A 25,131-nucleotide genomic window follows, 5' to 3' on the forward strand; every position below is an offset into this window, starting at 1 on the left:
TTGGAGAAGGTGAAGAAGATAATGCACTACTATAAAAAACCAGAGAACATCATCTTAGGCACAGCTGGTAGTGCCCTGCAGAGAAGCCGAGTGTGATGGAGCAGACACTGTCTGCCAGGAAGTTCTTTGCCTTATCAAAAAACACATTTAAAAAACAAGCTCTCTTCCAACTTGGAAAAGGGGGGTTTATGATGACAAGGTTCTGACTTGAAATAGCCAAGTCATTTTTCCTTTAAGTATACATTATATTTATAGCTCTAGCTACTGCTCTGTGCGTATACGGCTACAGAACATAGACACTGTGAAACAGGTCTAGTACCTGATTACATCTAGTACAAGAGCAACAGCTTCTCTCACACTCTCCTATTATCTTTAATACCCTTTATAACAAAGCCAAAAGCCACTCACTCAAACTGTTATTTCTGAGGAATAACAACTTTGGTTTTTCTCCTCTAAGGCTAAATTGATAATTATCAATTGCTAATAGTTCCCATTCCTTAGGATGTTTTAAAACAGAGATTGGTAAACTATAGCCTGCGAGTCAAATACAGCCCACCACCTGTTTTTGTAAATAAAGTTTATTGGAACACTGCCATGCCTGTTCATTTATGTACTAACTATGGCTACTTCTGCTATAGAGCAAAGTTGAGTAATTGCAACAGAGTCCTCATAGCCCACAAGCCTCAACTATTTATTATCTGGCTCTTTACAAAAAAAAGTTTGCCAATCCCTGTTTCACATGTTTATTTATCTATTTATTGTCTGCTTCCCCATTAGAATATAAGTTTCAGAAAGTAAGGGACTTTTTCTACTATTTTATTAATTGCTATATCCTCAGAGTTAAGAACAATACCTAGCACATGGTAGATTATGAACATATAACTTCTGAATGATGAAATTAAAAAAAGTATGTTTTTATTGATCTTTATAAAGAGAGGAAGGGGGAGAGATAGAAACATCAAACATTATATCAATAGGTTGCCTCCTGCATGCCCCCTACTGGGGATCAAGCCCGCAACCTGGGCATGTGCCCTGACCCAGAACTGAACCAGTGATCTCTGAGTGCATGGGACCATGCTCAATCTACTGAGCCACACCAGCTGGGGTGGATGCTGAAAATTTTTAGTTAAATTGTAAAATGTACTTATATTATTTCTAAGATAAGATAGAATACTAGAAAATTGCTCCTAAAAGCAGGTTACTAGTAAACATGTCTAAATAATAGCACCTAACTGAAATTAATTAGAAAATTTCCAATTTAAAAAAAATACCTATATATATTTATTGATTTCAGAGAGGAAGGAAGAGGGAGAGAGAAATAGAAACATCAATGATGAAAGGGAATCACCGACTGGCTGCCTCATGGACACCCCACACTGGGGATTGAGCCTGCAACACGGGCATATTCCCTGACCAGGAATCAAACTGTGACCTCCTGGTTCATAGGTCGATGTTCAACCACTGAGCCGCATCGGCCAGGCCAGCTGTTTTTAAATTGTGAAATACTAGCTTGTTTACATATTTCTAAAGATCTCTTATGAATGTAACTTAAATCAAGCTCCAGAATATAATTCTAAAAACACTTGATATCCAGACAAAAGCATTTAAAAAACTACATAAAGGCTGTTGCTTTTTACAAAGGGATTCTCCACACAGAGGAAAAGTTAAAACTTTAGTGTCAATATAGGCTCAGAAGCTCTGTAATCATATCCAGATGTTATTTTCATATAATAACCAAACTCCTTACAACCAACTTACTGCATTTTTACTGTATGCCCATTTAACTGTTTAGTCTCCTCTTTGTCTCCCCTGACCATTTTCAGTTTACAGTCTAACAAGAGAACTCATTATTTCCATAATAAAGCCAAAACAAGCAAATTTAAATAAAACACTGCCAAGTAAATATAAACCAAAGAACTCAAAAACCTATTTTGGATTAGTACTCACACATCAATCTTTTCCTGTGAGAATATTCCAGAGAACAGTAACATTCTTAGAGACTGAGAGAAATTCCAAGAAAGAGTCAGTAATATTTTTCCTATATTTCTATCCACACTGGCATGCTACACTAAATGCCACAGTCACAGTTACATTTTGCCAGCTTTGTTAATGCCATAAACAAAAGAGCATAAAAGCAATTTAAACTTTAAATGACAAGTTAAAAGAAAAACATAACAAGGCAAGGAAATGAATACATTTACTAAGCACTTCGAATCAGAAAAACATGCTAGGCTCTTTCATAAACATTACATTTAATCCTTAAAACAACCTTACAAGGTTCTCTATTCTTATGAGAAAACTGCTAAGTAATGCGCAGTCACACAGTAACTACTAGTAAGTGCTAGAGTGAGAACAAGGTCTTAAACTGTATCTTTCTACCCCATCAGAATTTCCACAAAGTGGTAAGATAATTAGACAAACATTTTTAAAGTAGTTATTTGTTTCAATTTGTATTAGAAAAACACACATACATATAAAATTCAATATTTCTTGAATATTTTCTTTAGAATAAAGCTAAATAAAAATGAGATTGGAAAAAAAGTTAAATAAATAATAGAACAATGTTATGTGCATATGGCAAAAACTCATGATGACATGCACAATGAGATTTGAAAAACATTACCAGGCAAAGAATTGCCTTCCTAAAAACAAACTGCAACATATATTTGTTTGTTTGTTTGTTTCTTTGTTATTAAAGGAAGCAAAGAGATGAATTTACAAGTGAAATTATAGGCATACCTGACATAGTTTGATCAAGTTTGTGGATAAGAGATTTTTTAGCACATTCAACATCAGGACTTGGGTAATCCAAAACTTGCCTGCACCAAACTAATGGGCTAACCGATTTCTGCATTGGTGTAAGTTTTTTCTTTGGTGATGAATACAGCCTAGAAGAAAAATAAAACAAAAACAAAAGGGTAACCTTCATTATTAAGCACAAGGTTAAAAGATAGGGATCCTTTTGGATAGGTTTAAATGGAGGAGGGGAGTAAAAATAATGGAGTATGTTTAAAATCACCCACATTTTACTTTGTGCACAGGAAGAAAATAACACTATAACCATCAATATAAACCCAAATCTCAACTATTTTTTTAAAATATATTTTATTGATTTTTTTACAGAGAGGAAGGGAGAGGGAGAGAGAAACATCAATCAGCTACCTCCTGCACACCCCCCTACTGGGGATGTGCCTGCGACCAAGGTACATGCCCTTGACCGGAATCGAACCTGGGACCCTTGAGTCCGCAGGCTGACGCTGTATCCACTGAGCCAAACCGGTTAATGCCAAATCTCAACTATTAAAATGAACCCAAAGGAGGCCAACTGTCTAATCCAAAAATGTCTTATTTTTCTTTCACTCTCTTTATAAAAAATATGAGGAAACATCTATCTTTAAAATAGTTTATTCTGTTTTCATTAGTACACTAGAGGTCCGATGCCTTTCTACTTCCCAGTTCCCTTCCTACCACAAACCACACAAAAACCTGCCATAAATAATTCATTCCTTTTAGTTAAGCAGTACTCACTCTGTAGCCCTCTTTTCAAACAATAATGTGTCAGAGAAAAGCATCACTTAAGTCCTTAATAACTTAATATGAATTAATTTATAAAATTACACAAATCTAAGGAAAGAAGGGATGGTATTTTATAAGCTCCTGGGTAAGGTACGCAAAAAGAAAAAGAGCAGAACACAGGGGTGGGGTACACTTAAATTTCTTATGTCATACTTTTTTTTCCAGATTAGTCCCTATTATGTCAATTGATGTTATTTCAAATGTGAATCCGTATGAAAAACATGAAATTACTTGAATGCTAACCAAAGTGGTTTTTAAATTGACACTTTAAATATACCCCTATACTACCAGAATTGACAAAATACTTCCTAATGGCATTATGTACATTTTCCATCCCTTCACTCTTCCCTAACTTAGGTCTGTCACTCATATCTGATCTAGATCATCAAGACTAACAGGGAAAATGATTTCTCTAGTCCACAATTCATATTCATTTGGACAAAAATAATGAGATAGAATCCTGATTTGTGCAATAACTCAAAATTACACCAATGGGATTCATTCCACTTCCAACTTAAATACTGCAAATGTCTCATAACAAATATCTCCCTCAGCATCCCAGCTTTCATTGCGATAATTATCACATACTGATATTCTATGTTAGCAAGTATTTAGCAAGCAAAGTCTATAGATGACACACATTCATAAACCCCCTTTGTGATATTAACACACTCTTTCAATATATAACTTTCCCCTGCACTACTGGTTTCACACAATTTATCCTCATGACTCACGTGTACTAGTATATTCCTCTACTATCCTATATGATAAAAGCCTAAATGCTAAGTGTCCGGTCATCCATTCAACCAATCAAAGCATAATATGCTAATGACATGCTAAGGCTGCTCAACCGCTCGCTATGATGTGTACTGACCACCAGGGGGCAGATGTTCCGACTAGGTTAGCTTGCTGCTGGGGTCCAGCCAATCGGTACTGAGCGAGACGGGTTGGACATGCCCTGGAGCCCTCCCTCGATTCCTCCCCAGCTGGCCAACCTCCGCATCTCTCCCTGGCCCCAGTCGTGCACTGGTGGGGTCCCTCAACCTGGCCTGCGCCCTCTTGCAATCCGGGACCCCTCGGGGGATGTCAGAGAAATGGTTTCGGCCCGATCCCATAGGCCAGGCCGAGGGACCCTACTGGTGCATGAATTCGTGCACCGGGCCTCTAATTAGCTATAAAAATCATTTTAAAAAGTGCAAACAATAAGAGTGAGCCTCAGAAAACATGCTTGGTAAAAGAAGCCAGACACAAAAGAACACATATTATATGATTCCATTTATAAGAAACTAGAGGCCCTGGTGCATGAAATTCGTGTGTGTGTGTGTGTGGGTGTGTGGGGGGGGGGGCTCCCTCAGCCCAGCCTGCACCCTCTCCAATCCGGGACCCCTCGGGGGATGTCCGACATCCCTCTCACAATCCTGGACCGCTGGCTCCTAATTGCTCACCTGCTTGCTCACCTGCCTGCCTGCCCCCAACCCCCCCCCCCCCCCCCCCCCCGTGCCGGCCCGGTTGCCCTATGCAGCCTGCTGTTCAGTCGTTTGGTCGCCCCTCACTAACCCCCTGCCGGCCTGGTTGTAGGCAGCCATCTTGTGAGGGTATGAGGGTTAATTTGCATATCACCTCTTTATTATATAGGATGTCTAGAAAAGAACATGGAGCAGGAAGTAGATTAGTTGTTGCTTAGGGCTGGAGATAGCAATAGAGATGAGGTTTCTTCTTAGGGTGATATAAATGTTCTAAAAATTACATGGTAGTGATAATTGTGCTGTGTCATGACTGTAAATATACTACAACACTGAATTACACAATGATTTTTATCGTACATAAATTACACGGGTACCAGTGAATTTTATAGTATATAAATTATATCTTAATAAAGCTGTTTATAAAAAAGTTGTAAGGTGCTTGTAGCTTATTTAAAAATATAGAAACTACTGTAAACTAAATAAATGAAACATTGATCATTTAAAATCAATTAAACTAAAACATTACCATCTATCTCCCTATACCCATGAATTATAGTTTTCCTGTTTTTGTCAATGGCACTGTAATTCTTTCAGTTAAAAAAGCTAAAAACTTAAAAGTTTGAATTTCCCCATCTTTTTATTTCCTACACTCACCAAAAATCTGAAAATAAGTCCTGCTGATTCTACATGTATAAATTACCCCCATTATTCCTACATGTATAATCCTGCTGATCCTACATGTATAATTTTCCCCTACTATTCCTACATTTACTCCCCTAACTAGCAACAGAGAATGCTCCTTCCTTCCATTTATAGTTAAAAGTTAATGTGGCAATTGTTCCATTCCTAGAGTGATGGAAAGGGGGAGACTGATTCAATAATCCCTGGGACATGTCAATTATCTTCTACCACTCTGACCTCTGATTTCAGTGCCCATCACTATCCTCAAGTAAAGTCAGAGGGTTTGGGCCTATATAGTATTGGCACAAAATTATTCTTCAGTCAGGGAACCTTTGGTTGTGGTTTTAAAGTACTTTTAAACCTGCCAGAGGACACATGAGCTGGGTTGTAGCATGTAACAGGATCCTCCTTTAGCAAGTCCAAGTTGTTCCAGTCCCTGAGTTTTAAACAGAAAATCCTAAGTCTTACTTCAAGACCAATTCAAGTCTTAATTTTTTCAAAAGGCTTTCCAAATGCTACAGTTCTGACTACTTATCATGTCAACATAGTGCTCTACTCATAGTAGATATTCAGTAAGTGTTGGAATACTCCTAGCGTGACCATTCATCCCAGCTTGCCCAGAAAGTCCTAATTTAAGCCTGTTGTTTTGGCATCACAACACTTTGACTCTTAAATAGTGTCCAGGTTACTATAATAAATTACATAACCACTTTAGTTTTTCCTAATTTTCAGAACCTTACTATTTGATGACTTATAACTGTATATAGAGCAAAGTTACTAGAATACAATACTTACTCCTGCAACAGAGCACTAATTATTTCTGGTTACGTGTGACACCATACTGTATTCTTTAAAGACATACTTGGGTGATTTTGTCCCAGGGAGCATTTAGCAATGTGTGGAGATATTTTTGTTTGACTAGGAATGCTGCTAGACATCCAACCATGGACAGGACAGCCCCCACAACAAAGAATTATCTGGCCCCAAATATCTATATTCTCATATAATAAAGTTAATAAGATCAAAATAATATTTTATTAATACGTTTTTATTTATTTCAGAGAGAGGAAAAGAGAGGGAGAGAGAGATAGGAACATCAATGATGAGGGAGAATCATTGATCAGTTGCCTCCTGCACTCCCCCTACTGGGGATGGAGCCTGCAACTAGGGCATGTGCCCTTGACTGGAATCAAACCCGGGACCCTTCAGTCTGCAGGCCGACATTCTATCCACTGAGCCAAACCTGCTAGGGCCAAAATAATGTTTTTAAAATGTACATATCTTATAAGAGGAACTAAACAAATCTGATCCTTAATCACTTATCTTGATTTTCATGCAGTCAATTATAAAATGTTGGGATGAAAAGTAAAGAGTACCGCTATGGACTCAATACTTTGGTTTGGACTCCAGTTTTGTCACATGCTTCAGGGCACAAGAGGTTGGTAAAGCTCAGGAGGTCAGTTTTCTAGCCCATAAAGCTAACTGTGCCTCGGTTCCCACCGATATACTATTGCCACACGAATCTTTCCAAAACAGCATTTTGTAAAGGTATTGGAATACTCATCCTTGTCATGTGGCTCAGTTAGGCTGAAGCGTGTCCCATACACTTAAAAGGCTGCACATGGGAAGCAACCTATCGATGTTTCTCACATCCATGTCTCTCTCTCTCTCTCTATAATTAAAAAAAAAAAAAAGAATATTAAAACATTCAAGAATATTGAACACTCAAAAAATCTCCTCCTACATCGATCGGATTATCGGGCCTCAGAGGGAGGATAGGGGAGGGTGGGGGGAGGGGGGAGAGATCAACCAAAGGACTTGTGTGCATGCATATGAGCCTATCCAATGGTTAAGTTCAACAGGGAGTTGGGGCATTCATGGGGAGGGGTGTGGGATGGGAATGGGGGGATGAGGACAAATATGTGACACCTTAATCAATAAAGAAATTAAAAAAAAAAAATCTCCTCCTAGCCCTAGCCCCGTGGTCGGCAAACTGCGGCTCGCGAGCCACATGTGGCTCTTTGGCCCCTTGAGTGTGGCTCTTCCACAAAATACCACAGCCTGGGCAAGTCTATTTTGAAGAAGTGGCGTTAGAAGAAGTTTAAAAAATTTGGCTCTCAAAAGAAATTTCAATCGTTGTCCTGTTGATAGTTGGCTCTGTTGACTAATGAGTTTGCCGACCACTGCCCTAGCGGTTTGGCTCAGTGGATAGAGTGTCAGCCAGGGGACCAAAGGGTCCCAGGGTTCAATTCCGGTCAAGGGCATGTACTTTGGTTGCAGGCTCCTCCCTGACCTGGGCCCTGGTCAGGGCTTGTGCAGGAGACAACCAATCAATGTGTTTCTTTCACATTTATGTTTCTCTGTCTTTCTCTCTCTCCCTAAAAATCAATGGAACAATATCCTCAGGTGAGGATTAACAACAACAACAAAAGATCTCCTAGATTTCACAGGCCATCTATCCACAGTATAGTCTCCAATGCAATGATTCAACTTTATTTTTCACTTGTTCCCCAACAAACTTCACTTAAGTATCTTTATTGGCTTTCTAATTACCCTTCTCAAATGCAGCTTTTCCTATGCTTTTTAGTTCTGACAGAACAGCAAGAAATACCCTTCCATCTGTACCTAAATCTTAAGTATCAATTCTCACATTCAAATCCATATAAACTTAACCTAAAAATATTCAGAGCATATTTATACTAAAGAATTATTTTTAATTAAGGTATGTGAAACTGGTATTGTGGATATCCTATCTAATAAAGAGGGAATATGCTAATTGACCCTCATGCTATCGCAAAGATGGCAGCACCCACAGCCAATAAGGAGGGGATATGCTAATTGACTGCCCCACCCTCAAAGATGGCAGTTCCCCCAGCCAATAAGGAGGGAATATGCTAATTGACTGTCCGCCCTCAAAGATGGCAGTGCCCACAGCCACAAGATGGCAGCGCCCAGTCCCTTCAGCCCCACTGTGGTGGCAGGTGCATGGCAAGGCTGGGCCTGCCCCCAGAGTCCCCCAGTCCCCTCAGCCCCCCAGTCACCCAGGGCCGGCCCGAGGCACAGGCAAGCCTCAGATGTCAGCTGCCCAGCCGCCCAGGGCCAGCCCGAGGCGCAGGTAACCAGGGCCAGCCAAAGCTTGTGCTGCCGGCAGCAGCAGCAGCAGAGGTGTGATGGGGCATCAACTTGCCCTGATCACCGGGTCACTTCCTGCCCCTGAGGGCTCCCGGACTGTGAGAGGGGGCAGGCCGGGCTGAGGGACCCCCTCCAGGGCATGAATTTTCATGCACCGGACCTCTAGTGTTTAATAAGCCCTTATCTTCTACTACAATATTTAGTCATTAAATGGTATGATGTTTGGGATGGAATTGGCTTCAAAATATCCCAGGCGGTTGAGGTTTGAATGGAACAGATGAAACAAGAATGGCATGAGTCAGTTAAGTGTTAAAGATGAGTAAAAAGTTAAATGTAGGTTCATTTTACTGTCACTCTACTTTTGTTTTTTTGAAATTTTCCAAAATAAAATGTTTTAAGTTCAATGGAAAGATAGGGGAGACTGGAAGTAAAATAATAAAAACAGTGAATATGATGATGACAATGATGAAAGCTAACACTTATACATTTAATTTGTGCCAAGAATGGCTCTAAATACTTTACACACACACACACACACACACACACACACACACACACACACACACAACAAACACACACACATATATATTACACTTAATTCTCTATGGTGGTATGGCCTAATCTAAAATAATAAAAGTGTAATATGCTAATTAGACCGGACTTCCTTCTGGACGACCTTCCGGATAAAGCTGGGTCTGCAAGGGAAGCCCGGGTCCTGGGTGCCTGCCGGCGGCCGGAAGGCCTACTCTTGCACAAATTTTGTGCATCAGGCCTCTAGTGATCTCTACAGTCTTGCGCTATATGACGAGACAATGAGGATTACATATAGGAGGATGGCCCCATAAGATTACAATGGGGCTGAAAAATTCCTATGGCCTAGTGATGCTGTTGACATTGCTATGTCTTAGGGCAGTGGTCGGCAAACTCATTAGTCAACAGAGCCAAATATCAACAGTACAACGATTGAAATTTCTTTTCAGAGCCGAAAACCGACTTCTGCGCACGGGCCACGAAGTTTCAATCACACTGTACGTGTGCGCCTGCACGTGGTATTTTGTGGAAGAGCCATACTCAAGGGGCCAAAGAGCCGCATGTGGCTCACGAGCCGCAGTTTGCCAACCACTGTCTTAGGGCAAGACATTACACAAATACTTACTATTGTGTTACAATTGCCTAGTATTCCGTAAAAGTAGCAAGCTGTAATGTAGGAGCTGTAGATGAAAAGAATTTGTCATTCTCAAATATGTCTCTGACATAAGAATTATTTCAAGCTGTTTAATTTTAAGAAACAGCAGAAATGAGAGAAGCTCTGAAAAAGAAGTAGAAGTTACCCTTTGTAAAAGACATTTACATTTGTACAGTAAATCTCCATTTGTCAGGGTGTCTCCCTCAGTGTACTAGGAAGAGGGAGACGACCTTCTCTCTATAAACTCTTATCAATGCAGATGGCAATGACTTAATTGTGCCTAACTACCTCACTCTGGTTTACTGTGCTTTTATTCCTGATAACCTCCAATAACTGACCCCCAACTTCTTTTGTTTTGAGCTAAAGATGGTACTCAAAGGTGGTGGCTTAAGTTACTTGGTTTTCCTAGGTCACTCCCATGTGTACAAGAGGTATACATGTTATTAAACTTTTGTTTGCTTTTCTGCTGTTAATCTTTTATTACAGGGATGTGTTAGCCAAGAACCCAGAAAGGTAGAGGAAAAATTATTTTCCTCCCTACAGACCCACAGGCTATATACCATTTAGCCTAGGCATATAGTAGGCTATACCATCTGGTTTTCTGTAAGAACACAAGGAAATCTCTGAAAATATCCCATTTCAGTATTTTGGAGATAACAGAGGTTCAAGTACAGAGATTAAGTGGTTTACCCAAGGTCATACACCTAACAAGGGTGGAAGCAGGAATTCCAACTCAGGCTATCTAGTTCCAGAGTCATGGCTCTTAGCTACTATGTTATTGGACTCCCAGGAGCTCCAAAAGCCAGGTTAGAACAAGAATGATGAGTACAATAATGAACAACATAAACTGGTGAACAAAAATAGATCCAGAGACATAGAAGCATTGAACAGACTGTCAAACCTCAGAGGGAAGGCAGGGGAGGGTGGGTAAGGTAAGAGGTCAACCAAAGGACTTGTATGTATGCATATAAACATAATTAATGGACATGACAGTAGGGGGGTGAGGGCATGTGCTGGGGGGCGGGAGCAGGTGGGGAGATATCAATGGGGGAAAAAGGAAACATATGTAATACTTTCAATAATAAAGGATTAAAAAAAAAAGAATGACGACTACATAAAGGGATCATTAGGTAAAGAAATTAATAAAAATGTTCATAGGCCTCAGGTTGTTAAAGACAAATGACCAAAAGACAGAATTGATGGCGGTGATGGGGGAGGGCATATAATAGCCAAAGGTGAATGAGTATAAATCTATTAAGACTAACATAAAAAATAACACAATGAAAATTAGGTAAAGATTGAAAACTTTTAAATATAAATCCTAGCTCAGCCATGTACTTGAGTGACTATAGCAAATTATTTAATCTAAGCTTTAATTTCCTTATCTTTAAAATGGGGGTTAAAGGGAGTAATGGGGAGCAGCAGCTCAGTCCCAGGGTACTCTCCCTCCAGGGAGTATGCGTGTGCCATCCCCCTCACCCCCTATTGCATGTATCCCCTAATCTCTAAGAGACCCCATGAGACTTGCAACTAGGGTAACAATGGGTAGCGGCAGTTCATCCTGGGCTAATCCCCTGAATCTGTCTCCCCCTTTTCTCTGACTTCCCAGTGAGCTAAGGCAGCCCAGCCTAGGCTCTCCTGTTGCTTCTTTTATGCCCTTCCTTGTTTCACTCTCCTAAGTGTATTTTTGCTGAGGTCAATACATTATTGCTTGCTTTCTAAAATTAAAAAAAAGGGGGGAGGGGTAATAATAGTTTGACCATACTGGGTTATTAGAAAAGTTCTATATATAAGATGCTTAGCATAGTATCTGTCATATGTTAATGCAGGAAACAATTATTAGTTAATGTTAAAAATAAAAGAGCAATAAAAATCACACTGAAGGATTCCACCCTTACCAACATTATACTGGATATTCTAGCTAGGGCAATTCAGCAAGTAGATAAAATAAGATGCATCCAGATTGGAAAAGAAGTCAAGTTATCTCTATTAGCAGATGACTTTTTCTTTTATATAAAAAATCCTAAGGAATATCCACACACAAAAAAAATGACTACAGCTAAAAAATAACTCCAGCCTGGCTGGCGTGGCTCAGTGGTTGAGCATCAACCTATGAACCAGGAGGTCATGGTTCGATTCCCAGTCAGAGCACATGCCGGGTTGAGAGCTCGATGCCCAGTGGGGGGCAGGGGGAAGCAGCCGATCAATGATTCTCTCTCACTGATGTTTCTCTCTCTCTCTCCCTCTCCCTTCCTCTCTTAAATCAATTAAAACATAATAATAATAATAATAAAAAAAGCAACTCCAGCAAGGTTGCAGGATACAATGACATCAATATACAAAAGTCAACTGTATTTCTATATACTAGCAATTGACAATGAAAAAAAGAAATTTAAAAGAAAAAAACAATTCCATTTATAATAGCATCAAAAATCTATACACATAAAAGCCAAGCGATCAGTACGGTGGAGGACCAAATGACCAGTCGCTATGATGCGCACTACGGCGGCCAACCGGCCCAATAGGGGCCCCGATCGGCCCCCTCAACCTCCCGCGGCCCCTCCCCCAGGCCGGCCTGGCCCCCCCAATTGGGGGTGGGGCCAGCTGGCCCAGTCCTAATCGGCCCCTATCAGGGGTGGGGCTGGCGGCCAACCTCCCATGTTCCCTTCTCCCCGCTGGCCTGGCCCCCATCAGCCCCCATCAGGGCAGGCTGGCTGGCCGGACCCCACCTGTGCACGAATTTGTGCACCAGGCCTCTAGTATTAAAATAACTAGGAATAAAATTTACAAAAAATGCAAGACTTATATACTGAAAATGATAAAACACAGTTGAAAGGAATTAAAGAAGACCTAAGTGGATGGAAATATATCCACTGTCCATGGATTGAAAGAATCCAAATTGTTAAGATTTGAAAAGTTAAGACCCCCAAACTGATTTACAGATTCAATACAATCATTATCTAAATTCCAGCTGCCTTTTTTGGCAAAATTTACAAGCTGATCCTAAAATTTATATGGAAATACATGGAATCTGAATAGGCAAAACAATCTTTCCAATTTTAAAACTTACTAAAAAGTCACAGTAATCATGGTTGTGTAGAGGTGTAAAAATAGTCATAATGGAACAAAATTTAAAGTGAAGAAGTACATTTATGGACAACTGACATTTTTTTCTTAAAAATATTTTTCCCCATCACTGTTTATCCCCCATATACCCTCTTCCATCTCCACCCACTCCTCCCCCAACAGACACCACACTGTTGTCCGTGTCCATGAGTTTTTCTTTTCTGTTCAATCCCTTCACCATCCCCTCCCCTACCCCAACAGAGCTATCTGCCTGTTATCTATGAGTCTGTCTCTATTTTGCTTGTTAGTTCAGTTTGTTCATTAGATTCCACATTAGTGAAATAATATGGTACTTGTCTTTCTCTGACTGGCTTATTTCACTTAGTATAATGTTCTCCAGGTTCATTCACGGCTGATTAGTATTCTATTGTGTAAATGTACCATAGCTATTTTATCCACTCATCTACAGATGGACACTTGGGCTGCTTCCAAATCTTGGCTATTGTAAATAATGATGCAATGAACATAGAGGTGCATATATTCTTTCGAATTAGTGTTTCAGGTTTCTTCAAATATATTCCCAGAAGTGGAATCGCTGGCTCATAAGGCAGTTCCATTTTTAATTTTTTTGAGGTAAATTCTGCTTTCCACAGTGGCTGCACCAATCTGCATTCCCACCAACAGTGCACAAGGGTTCCCTTTTCTCCACATCCTCGCCAACTCTTGTTGTTGATATGCTGATGATAGCCATTCTGACAGGTTTGAGGTGATATCTCATTGTGGTTTTATTAATTTGCATTTCTCTGATGATTACTGACATTGAGCATCTTTTCAGATGTCTGTTGGCCATCTGTATGTCCTCTTTGGAGAGGTGTCTATTCAGGTCCTTTACCTAAATTTTAATGGGATTTGCTTTTCAATGTTGAGTTTTATAAATACTTTATAAATTTTGGTTATTAACCCCTTATCAGATGTATTATTGGCAAATATGTTCTCCCATTCAGTGGGTTGTCTTTCATTTTGTTGATGGCTTCCTTTACTGTGCAAAAACTTTTTAGCTTGATATACAGTAGTCTCATTTGTTTATTTTTTTCTTTTGTTTCCCTAGCCTGAGTAGATATATAAGAAAAAATATTGCTATGAGAAATGTCCAAGATTTTACTGCCAATGTTTTCTTCTAGGATTTTTATGGTTTAAAGCCTAACATTTAAGTCATTAATCCACTCTGAGCTTATTCTTGTGTGCAGTGTAAGAAGATGGTCTAGTTTCATTTTCTTTTCTTTTTTTGCACAAATCTGTCCAATTTTCCCATCACCCATAGTCTATTTATTGAATAGACCATCTTTAGCCCACTGTATGGTTTTGCCTCTTCTGTTGAATATTAATTGACTACAAAGGTATGGATTTATTTCTGGGCACTCTATTCTGTTACATTTATCTATGTATCTGTTTTTATGCCAGAACCATGCTATTTTGATGACTACGGCCTTGTAGTTTGATATCAGGTAGTGTGATTCCTCCAACTTTGTTCTTCTTTCTGAAGATTGCTATTTAGGGTCTTTGTGGTTCCACATAAATTTTTGGAATATTTGTTGAAGTTCTATGAAATATACCATCAGTATCTTGATAGGTATTACACTGAATCTGTAGACTGCTTTTAGTAGTACGAACATTTTAATTTTTCCTATCCATGAACACGGTATATGTTTCCACTTATATGTATTTCCTTTCTGACAGTTCATTACTGATGCATAAAAACGCAACTGATTTTTGTATATTTTGTTTTCTGCTACTTTAAGGAATTCATTTATCAGTTCTAGTGGTGGAATTTTTTGGTGGAATCTTTAGGGTTCTCCATGTAGTGTCAACTCTCCTGCAAATAATGAGTTTTACTTCTTCCTTTTCAATATGGATGCCTTTTCTTTTTTCTTCTTGCTGTGGCTAGGACTTCCAGTACTATCCTATCCAATATAATAAAGAGGTAATATGCAAATTGACCCTCACTCTGCATGCCATCACAAGCTGGCTGCACCCACAGCGGAGGCAGGGTTCCCGTAACACAAGATGGTTGCGCCCACAGCAGAGGCAGGGTTCCCATAACGAGCTGTAATGAGCAATCTGCAGGGAACTGAAACTGTGTGGCGCTGGAGCGGGGGACCTGAGGCTGCGCCCTCCGCCCCGCGGGGCTTATGGGGGACCTGAGGCTGCGTCCCCCGCCCCGGAGCCGGGCCAGGGGACCTGAGGCCACAACCCCCCCACCCGACGGGGCTTGATGGGGGCCCTTAGGCTGCACCCCCTCACACCCAGTGGGGCTTGACAGGGGACCTGAGACTGCGCCCCCTACCTGGCGCAGGGCCGGGGGACCTGAGGCTGCAGCCCCCACCTGGCGGGGCTTGATGGGGGTGGGGCCGGCCGGGTCTGGATCTCGCCCAATGTGGGTAGGGCTGACTGGGTCTGGGTCTCGCACGATTTTGAGGTGCACGCGGGTTGGCAGGGACTTGACTTTGGGTTTCCTGGCGCACCCCAGACTCTGACAGGAGGAAGATTTCATATACATTTTACTAATTTTCTTTAATCTCTGACACTTCTATTATAAAGAACAAATAGCAATATTAAAATATTTCCTCTAATTCCCTTTTAATGTGCACAAATTTCGTGCACTGGGCCACTAGTGTTGAATAAGAGCAGTGAAATCAGACATCTCTGTCTAGTTCCTGATCTTAAGGGGAATACTTATAATTTTTGCCCACTGAGTATGATGATGGCCTTTACTATGTTGAGGTATGTTCCCTCTATTCCCATTTTGCTGAGAGCTTTTATAAAAAATGGGTGCTGGATTTTATCAAATGCTTTTTCTGCATCTATTGATATGATCATGTGGTTTTTATCCTTCATTTTGTTTATGTTATGTATCACGTTTATTATTTTTTGGATATTGTACCAACCTTGCATATCTAGAATAAATCCTACTTGATCCTGGTGTATGGTATTTTTATTGTATCGCTGGATTGGTTTGCTATTATTTTGTTAGGGATTTTTAGCACCTATGTTCATCAGGGATATTGGCCTATAATTTTCTTTCTTTGTCATGTCTTCCTTTATCTGGTTTTGAAATTAGGATAATGCTGGTCTCATAAAATGAGCTTGGGAGTTTTCCCTCCTCTTTAATTTTTTGGAATAATGTGAGAAGGATAGATGTTAGTTCTTTGAATATTTGATAAAATTCACCTGTAAAGCCATCTGGTCCAGGGCTTTTACTAGTATTTGTTGGGAGTTTTTTTTTTTTTTTTAAATATATATATTTTTATTTCAGAGAGGGAGGAGATATAGAAACATCAATGATGAGAGGAAGTCATTGATTGGCTGCCTCCTGCACACCCCATACTGGGGATCGAGCCCATAACCTGGGCATGTGTCCTTGGCCGGAATCAAACCCGGGACCCTTTAGTCTGCAGGCCGACACTCTAGCCACTCAGCCAAACTGGCTAGGGCTGTTGGTTTTTTTTGTTTGTTTGTTTTTTAAATACTGCATCAATTTCACTAGTTGTGATCTGTCTATCCAGATTCTCTGATTCTTCCTGACTTAGTTTTGGAAGACTGCATGTTTCTAGGATCCTGCTCTGTTGTCTGGATTTGGCTTACTGGGGGTATTGGTTCTGGGAGGGACTCTGGTGCAGGCCAATGTCAAACACTGTCTGTGACTGGCTCTGGGCAACCTGTTCAGAGCTATCAACGATCCAGTTTGTGGCTGGGCCTGGGTGTGTGTGGAAAGAACCAAGCTGTGCACCAAGGTCTGCTTTTACTAGCACCAGGTCCAGGGGCAGATCAGCAAAAGTCACAAAGTATCCAGAGATCTTCCTCTGCTTGCAGGCAGTCTGTTAGGCTCAGTTACTTAAAAAGCCTCAGGCTGTACTCCTCAGCTGGGCTTAAGTTCCTCAGGATGGGGCAAGAGGGATTCCAATGGGTGGGGCTATTGCTTCACCCCAGGCTGATGCTACATGGTGGGGAATGCTCTCTCTCCCTGAGAAAGATGGCTTTTGGACATGGGGCATGACTCAGCACAGGGATCCTGGTGGCTGATGTCTCAGCTCTCTCTCCAGAGCCACCAATCCCAGGTTCTCTTCACATAGCTCTAGTCTGCTCTGCCTGCCCTAAGCCAGAGCCGAAGGCGAGTGGCTGTGAACAAAATTTTGTGTATTGGCCCTTTAAGATGGTGCCTGTGTTTCTAGCTCTCTCTCCCTAGCAGACAGAAACCTCACTGATTTTCACAACTAGATGTTATATGGGCACCTTTCCCGGTCATGGTACTCTTGGCTGGGGAAATCTGGCTTGGGGTTTAGATCCCAGACTTCTCATGGGAATTCCATCCCCGCGCCCGCCCTCCCCCTTGCCCCCCGCCCCCCAACACTGCCCCAGCTGAGATATCCCTCCAGAACTTCATTTCATCTGCTGCCAATGGGAGCCAGGCCAGCCCTCTCGCTCCTCCACACTTTCTACCAGTCTCGATGTGGCCTCCTCTGTAAGTCCTTGGTTATAAGGCTTTTCTCCAGCTACTCTTCAGACGGTTATTCTGGATGATTTTTCACTTTACAACTACACTTTAGTTGTGATTCCAGTTAGGTCCTGGGAAGAGTCAGTGTAGCTTCCACCTAATCTGCTGCCATCTTGGATCCTCCCTGGGCAACTGATTTTTTAAAGAATTCTAAAACAATTTAATGGGGATAGAAAAGTCTTTTCAACAAATAGTACAAGAACAACTGGATATCTATCTACATGCAAAAAAAAAAAAAAAAATGAATTCGAACCCCTACCTCACCTTATATTACAAAATCAAAATGGATCAAAGCAAATGTCGGCAAGGATCTAGAAAAATTGGAACCCTTGTATTAATGCTGGTGAAAATGTAAAATGGTCTAGTTGCTACATAAAACAATATGATGTTTCCTCAAAAAATTAAACAGCATTACCATTTTATCCAGCAATCTCACTTCTGGGTATATACCCAAAAGTGAAAGCAAGGACTTGTACAGGTATATTTGTATGTTCATGTTCACAGTGGCATTATTCACAAGAAGCAGAAACAATCCAAGCGTCCATAAATGAAGGAATGGATAAAGAAAATGTGATAGATGCAGATACAGACACACATACAATGGAGTATTATTCGTCTTAAGAAAGGAAACCATGTCATAGGCTACAACATGGATGAAACATGAGGACATTATGCTAAGTGATATAAGTGAGTCCCAGAAATACAAATACTATATGATTCCACTTATGAGATACCCAGAGCATTCAAACTCAGAAACAAAGTAGAATAGTGGTTGCCAGAAGCTGGGGAGAAGTTGGGTAGGGAGGTAAGGAGTTGGTGTTCTGTGAGTGTAACGTTTCAATCATGCAGGATGGGAGGGTTCTTGGGATCTGTTTACAACAATGTGCATATGGTTAACAAACTATACAGTTGGGAAGCTGAATTTTATGGTTTTTACTGCCACAAAAAACCATAAATTCCATATTTTAATATAAGCATCATATATATCATATAAGCTTAGGTTTGGGAACAGAAAGATTTAACTGCCGTTTTCTCTTGCCTGTTGAGGATTATGAAACACACACACACACACACACACACACACACACACACACACACACACCACACACCAAAACAGAAGGAATGGAATTCTGAGACATGCTACAACATAATGAATCTTGAAGACATTGTGGTATGTGAAAAAAGACAGTCATGAAAACACAAACATTGTATATTTGAATAATATTATCCCATTTTGTTTATTCATCAGTTGATGGGCAATTTGGGTTGTTTCCATTTGGATTGTTGATTATTATGGAAAATGCTGTGATGAGTATTTATTTATATGGATATGCTTTCATTTTTCTTGGTTATATACCTAGAAGTGGAATTATTAAGTAAAATTGTAACTCCATGTTTAACTTTTTGAGAAACTGCCAAACTATTTTTCAGTGGCTAGACCATTTTATATTCCTACCAGGAACATATGAGGGTTCCAATTTTTGCACATCCTTGCCAACACTTGTTATCTGTCTTTTTGATACCATGTGCTAGTATCTCAGTGTGGTTCTAATCTGCATTTGTCTAATGACTAATGATGACCAGCATCTTTTCATGTATTTATTAGCCATTTGTATGTCTTCTTTGGAGAGATGTCTGTTCAAACTATCTGTCCATTTTCTGACTGAGTTACCTACTTTTACTTTAAGATGTAAGAGTTCTTTACATATTCTGGATACTAATCCCTTGTGAGAGAGATGATTTACAAATATTTTCTCCTACTTTGTATGTTGTTTTCTTTCCATTTCTTGATGAAGCCCTTTGAAACATCACATTTTTAATATTATTAAGTCCAATTTATCTATTCTTTCTTTTTGTTGCTTGTGCTTTTAGTATCTTAACTGACAAAACTCTGCTAATACAAGATCATGAGATTTACTCCTGTTTTCTTCTAAAAGGTTTATATTTGACCTTACATTTAGGTCTTTAATCCATTTTATCATGACAAAATATACACACTATCAAATTTACCACCTTAACCATTTTTAAGTGTATAGTTCAATGGCATTAAGTACATTCACATTGTTGTGCACCATCCATCTTGAGAACTTTGTTTTGTAGGAATGATGAAAATGTTCTGAATCACAGTGGTAACAGGTGCACAACTCTGCAAATATACTAAAAATCAGTGAATTACACACTTTAAATATGTAAATTTTATTGTGTGTGAATTTTATCTCAACAAATAAAAACTTAAAGAGAAAAAAATTACTTGAGCCCTGGTTGGTATGGTTCAGTTGGTTTGGTGTTGTCCCATACATCGAAAGGGTGCCAATGGGTTCCTGGTCAGGGCACATGCCTGGGTTTCAGCTCAATCCCCGGTAGGGGCGTGCAGGAGGCAGCCGATGAATGTTTCGCTCTCACATTGATGTCTCTCTCTCTCCCTCTTTTCCTCTCTTCTAAAAACCAATAAAAACATATTTTAAAAATATGTATTTTTTAAAAAATTACATTGAGAGGGTTAACACAAGAAGACTGTAGCAAAATATGCAATGATACTAGATGCCAAAGAGTAGGCAGAAATATTCTTCTTCTTTTTTTTAAAAAAACTATATTTTATTGATTTTTTACAGAGAGGAAGGAGAGGGATAGAGATAGAAACATTGATAAGAGAGAAACATCGACCAGCTGCCTCCTGCACACCCCCCACCGGGGATGTGCCCGCAACCAATGTACATGCCCTTGACCGGAATCGAACCTGGGACCCCCAGTCCGCAGACCGACGCTCTATCCACTGAGCCAAACCAGTCAGGGCAGAAATATTCTTCTTTAGCTTCTGTTTTTCTGCTAATAATTTGTTCAAATGGACAGGCCCAATAAACATTCTTCAAAGGCAATTGATCAATTGAGGCAAGGTCACAGAGAATAAGCCTGAAAAAAGTTTAGGCATATCCCTCCAAATAATGGAAAGAACTGAAATACTGTCAATCTGGAATATCATGACAAGACATAGAGTGTATCTGACCTGACAGGCTCATATTAAACATAAGAAACCGAGTGTAAACTATTAATTAAATATTTGGTTTCAAAATAATAACATTTAGCTCAAGCAATTATATCTAACACACACTGTACGGTCAAGTATCATATAAAATGCTGAGTATAGTTCTAGGGAGAAGGTGTTAGAGGATCACGATAGTAGTCCTCAAATATTTTCAGGAATCATTCATGTGGAAAAGAGATTATATCTAAAAAAGCAAAAAGAAGTGGAAACAGCACAGGCTTTGATGTCATAAAGACCTGGTTTCATATCCTGATTCCATCATTTACTGTGTGTCATTTGATGCTTAAGAGAAAGATTATGTTTCCTTACCTAGATCTTGATACCTACCTAATAAACAGATAAAAATTAGTGTAAAAATATTTATAAGCTGCCTGGTATAGGCTGACACACTGTGATACACTTTCTCCCGATTTTTCCTACTTGTTCTAGAATAGTGTTTTTCAAACTGAGAATTACAATCCATTAATGGGTCACCAGCGTAGCTGGTTGTAACAAGCTTTTTTCCTAAAGAAAGAGAACAGGAAATATTAGAGGGTACCACGTGTACTAAAAATAACTATAGTTGCATGAAAATTTTGCTTAGATTATTCATATACATGTGTGTACTATGATGTAAAATGTGTTTATCCTGAAGCTGAACCAAAAAAAAAAAAAAAAGGTGTGAAAGCCACTGCTCTAGAGCACTGTTTTCTAAATATGATCTATAGATACTAGTTCCTTAGGAGCTCAAGTAAGTTTAGAGAACCATAACACTTAGAAATTTACTATATTCAATATATATTCGCATATCAAAAAGCTCAGAATTTAAAAAACCTGTTCATTTTTGTTGAACCTCGGTTTTCCCATATATATTTAACCTCAGATCATCACTATTTATTCACACAGTATCTACTGACACATTCAGGACTGGCATTATATGGTATACACTGGAGGGTAAAACATTTCTCTAAATGAAAAAGAAGGTACAATGGGTATAAGTTACAGAAAGTAGATTTTTAGCTTACTAAGAAAGAAAGAAACTCCTGACTCTGAATCTTCCTCCCCTTGCCACTAACACCTACCCCCTTCCAACTTATATTCCAAACACATATCCCAAAGTGCTTTAAACATATTTATCAAACTTTCAATTCACACAAATTTTTTCAGAAAAAGTGTAAGACATATATACAATATAAAAAAATGTAGCCAGGATCAAAGCAATAAGCAGGAACCACTCTGTCAAAAGAAACTTCTGGCGTAGCATTTAAGAAGACTTGCTTTACCTCAACAAACCCTATACTCAGAAACCAAAGCTGCACGACTTAATCAGCTTCTCAAGGTGGAGTCCATGTGTTCTAATAATACATAATCTAAAATGGGCTGATGAGTGCATCTAGTCCTCATTATCATCATCACTTGGAAGAGGCATGTGAGCATATTTAGATGATTCGGGGTTCTTTTAAAGTGATACATACCCAAGATTCCTTTGGGAGGACGTGATTTCACACTAATATGAAAAACTGTTAATATCATAGTCAGTTCTAATAATATTTGTTATCACTTAACAATAAAATAAAGGCCTGACATCATATATTCAAGAGTACCTCTGTAATTCTAAGCTTCCTAACTGGGAGTTACAAATACTAGTATCTCTGACTCTGCTCTAGCAGCTGTCAGAGCAGAAAATTTCCTTCCCACTCTCCCTCCCCTCCAAAGCCACCTCTCATCCTTCAAGTTTGCCTCAACTACTTTGGACTATTATTTTTTCCCCAATTTCTGAACACTCTCAGTACTTTACGTTCCTATCACTCTTGTTGGCAATTCTCTGTATACGCCCAGGTTATTTAACTGCATAAAACTTGGCTCCCAACAAGCCTGGAGCTGCCTTAATGAACAGGGATCAACTTTTAAGAAACTTCAGAATCTCCCACAAGATCTTGTCAACATTTCTTGATTTAAATAAATAACTAAGCTTAAGGGTAAGAGCAGCTAGACTTGGAAGAGTTTACCGTATGTCAGACCCAGTGCTAAAAGCACACATGCGTTATTTTAATCTTCACAACTGTGTCTAGCGTTAAGAACTATTATTTCCTCCATCAAACAGAGAAAGAAAACAAGGCTCAGAGTAACTTGCCCAAGGTCATAAAAGTAGTAAGTGGCAGGGCCAGGGCCTGAATCCAGACAAAGCTCCTCGCTACCTCCGCGCACTGTCACGTTGTGGCCCTGCAGTACCAGCGTCCATGAAGGACTTAGATTTCACTCACTTAGAAGTTTCAACTCCAACAAAGAGTAGAGACGTTTCGGGTAAAAGTGAACACACTGTAAAAGGGTACATCCAAGAGAAAGAATTTCCCATAGACATCTTGATGCGGTGGCAACAAAATATGAGGGAAACACCGCCTCCTAAGTCCTTTCTATTTATGGAAGTGCTATTCCAGTGTGGGTCTCGCAATCTTATCAAGAAGTTGGCTTATGAAAATACAGCCTTGGCTTTCCAAGAACCCTATTTAGAAATGGAAAGAAAAGATAGATGTGATCACTGTCCAGCTCCAAAAAAAAAAAAAAAAAATAAAAATGCCCAACCCAATTCTTGTTTAAAAAAAACAAGAGCCAGGGCTCTGAGAGTTCCACCCCGGACTCGCCACACAAAGCAGCTCCATCCTCGGCGCCCTCCGCACAAAGCAAGCTTCACCCCACCACCCAAAGGGTCCCTCCCTCCCTCCCGCCAGAAGGGGACCCAGCGGCGCCCACGCGTCCAAAGCGCTGACCACCGCACAGAGTGGGACCGCGAGGGTCGGCTCCCGGCTCCCGCTGACACCTCGGCGAGCAGACCCCTCCCTCCCCGACGCCCAAATCGCCCAGACCACCATCCCAAAGCCACTATTTCATTTCACACAAAGCGGGGTTCCTCCCTACAAAGCGGTCTCCCACCTCCGACTCCTCCCACTGGCCGTGCCAACCCACGGACCCCGACGGGGATCGGTCCACCACCCAGAGGGTCCACCACCCAGAGGAGAACTAGCTCCTCGCCCCTTTCCGCTCGCACGCCTCGAACCCCCGACTCCAGCTGGCCTTTCCCAGGCGGAGCAGGAAAACCGCGGGGTCCCCCCGTCCGGAGCGGGTCCAGCGACCCAAAGCGAGGTGTCCTCCCTGGGGGGGCGCACCTCGGAGGACGCTCCCCGCCCCCCCCCCCGGCCCGTCCCCGCCCAGCCCCGGCCGGCGCCCCGCGCTCACCAGCTCTCCTCCTCCTCCTCCCAGCCTGACAGGCGCTCCAGCTCCTCGGGCCGCAGCGGCTCCACCTCGTCCAGCAAGCCGCCCTCGCCCGCCGCCAGCAGGCAGGCGGCGTCCCGCAGGTCCTCGCCGCTCGTCCGCCTCGGGCCCGACCCGGCCCCGCCGCCCGACTTGACGTGGAGGCCCAAGGGGAAGCCCCGCGGGGACGCCGCGCCGGAGGAGGGAGTGGACGCGCCGGCTCGGACCGGGCTCCCGGAGGGCCCGAGGGAGCCGGCGCCCTGCACGGCCCCCGAGCGACTCCGGAGCTGCTCGTTCTGCTTCTCCAGCTTCTTCACCAGCTCCTGCAGCTTCCGCACCTCCTGGTCCGCGTTCACGTTGGAGTTCACGTCCTCCATCCCGGCCCCGCCGCCTCGGCCGCCCGCCGCCCGCCCGGACTCGCCGCCACAGGGAAAGAGCCGGCGCCCAGAGGCGTCGCCGCCGCCGCCGCCGCGCCGCTCACTCTAGCCGAGGCGCCGGCATCGAGCAGGGCCGGGCCCCCGCCGCCTGCGTCCCCCCAGCTCGGGTTCCGAAGCGCCGCTCGCCCCAGCCGACCCGCCTCATCTGCGCCGGCTCCGGGATTGGGGGAGGCGGCGCCAATATCCGGCCGCGGCCGCCATCTTCCCTCCGTCCCTCCGCCCCCCCGCAGCCCGGCCCCGTCGGTGACCTCAGAGCGTCGAGGGTGGACTCGGCCGGGGCGGGCGCTGAACAGACCCGCAGCCGAGCTCGCGGCGGGGCGGGGCGGGGGCGGGGCCTACGCCGGAAGGGGCGTGTCCGTGCCGCCGGCGGAGGCGGGTCGCGGCCGGGCTGGGCTGGGAGAGGCATTCCCGGCGCAGGCGGGGCGGGAGCTGCGAAGACCGACTCTCTTTGGCGAGAGGGGAGTGTGTGGACTTGGCCCCGTGGGGCCAAGATCGCGAACCCCGACTCGAGCTCTTCCTCGCCTGTTGGTCCTGGACGAGGAGCGCGCAATGTTCTCTCCCTCCAAGCCCCGGCGTGTCGGACCCCGGGCGGATCCCGCATTCCCTCCGTGCTGGTTCTCGGGGGGGCGGGGCGCTCAGCCGGGGCCCAGGAGAGACAGTTTACTTTGTTCAGCAAATATTTACTCCATGCCCGCTTGAAACAGGAGGCTGGCAGGAGCTTCGGGGACCAGCTGTGACCCATCTCTGCAAAGGAGAAAGCAGAA

General features: G+C 42.1%; 1 protein-coding gene across 3 annotated transcripts in view; it reads right to left on the reverse strand.

Moving 5' to 3' along the window:
* The window catches only part of SLAIN2 (SLAIN motif family member 2), a 63,100-nt gene extending 38,475 nt beyond the window's left edge, over positions 1 to 24,625 (reverse strand). For all 3 annotated transcript variants that reach the window (XM_054729220.1, XM_008140288.3, XM_028143770.2), the window contains exons 1-2: positions 23,916 to 24,625; positions 2,740 to 2,888 (exon numbers count right to left, since the gene is read on the reverse strand). In XM_054729220.1, coding sequence (XP_054585195.1) covers positions 2,740 to 2,888; positions 23,916 to 24,307 — 541 coding nt within the window. In that variant the 5' untranslated portion in view covers positions 24,308 to 24,625. The remainder of the gene's footprint in view (positions 1 to 2,739; positions 2,889 to 23,915) is intronic.
* Positions 24,626 to 25,131: the final 506 nt, after the last annotated feature.

Source organism: Eptesicus fuscus, chromosome 2 (genome assembly GCF_027574615.1).
Source record: "Eptesicus fuscus isolate TK198812 chromosome 2, DD_ASM_mEF_20220401, whole genome shotgun sequence".
NCBI lineage: Eukaryota > Metazoa > Chordata > Mammalia > Chiroptera > Vespertilionidae > Eptesicus > Eptesicus fuscus.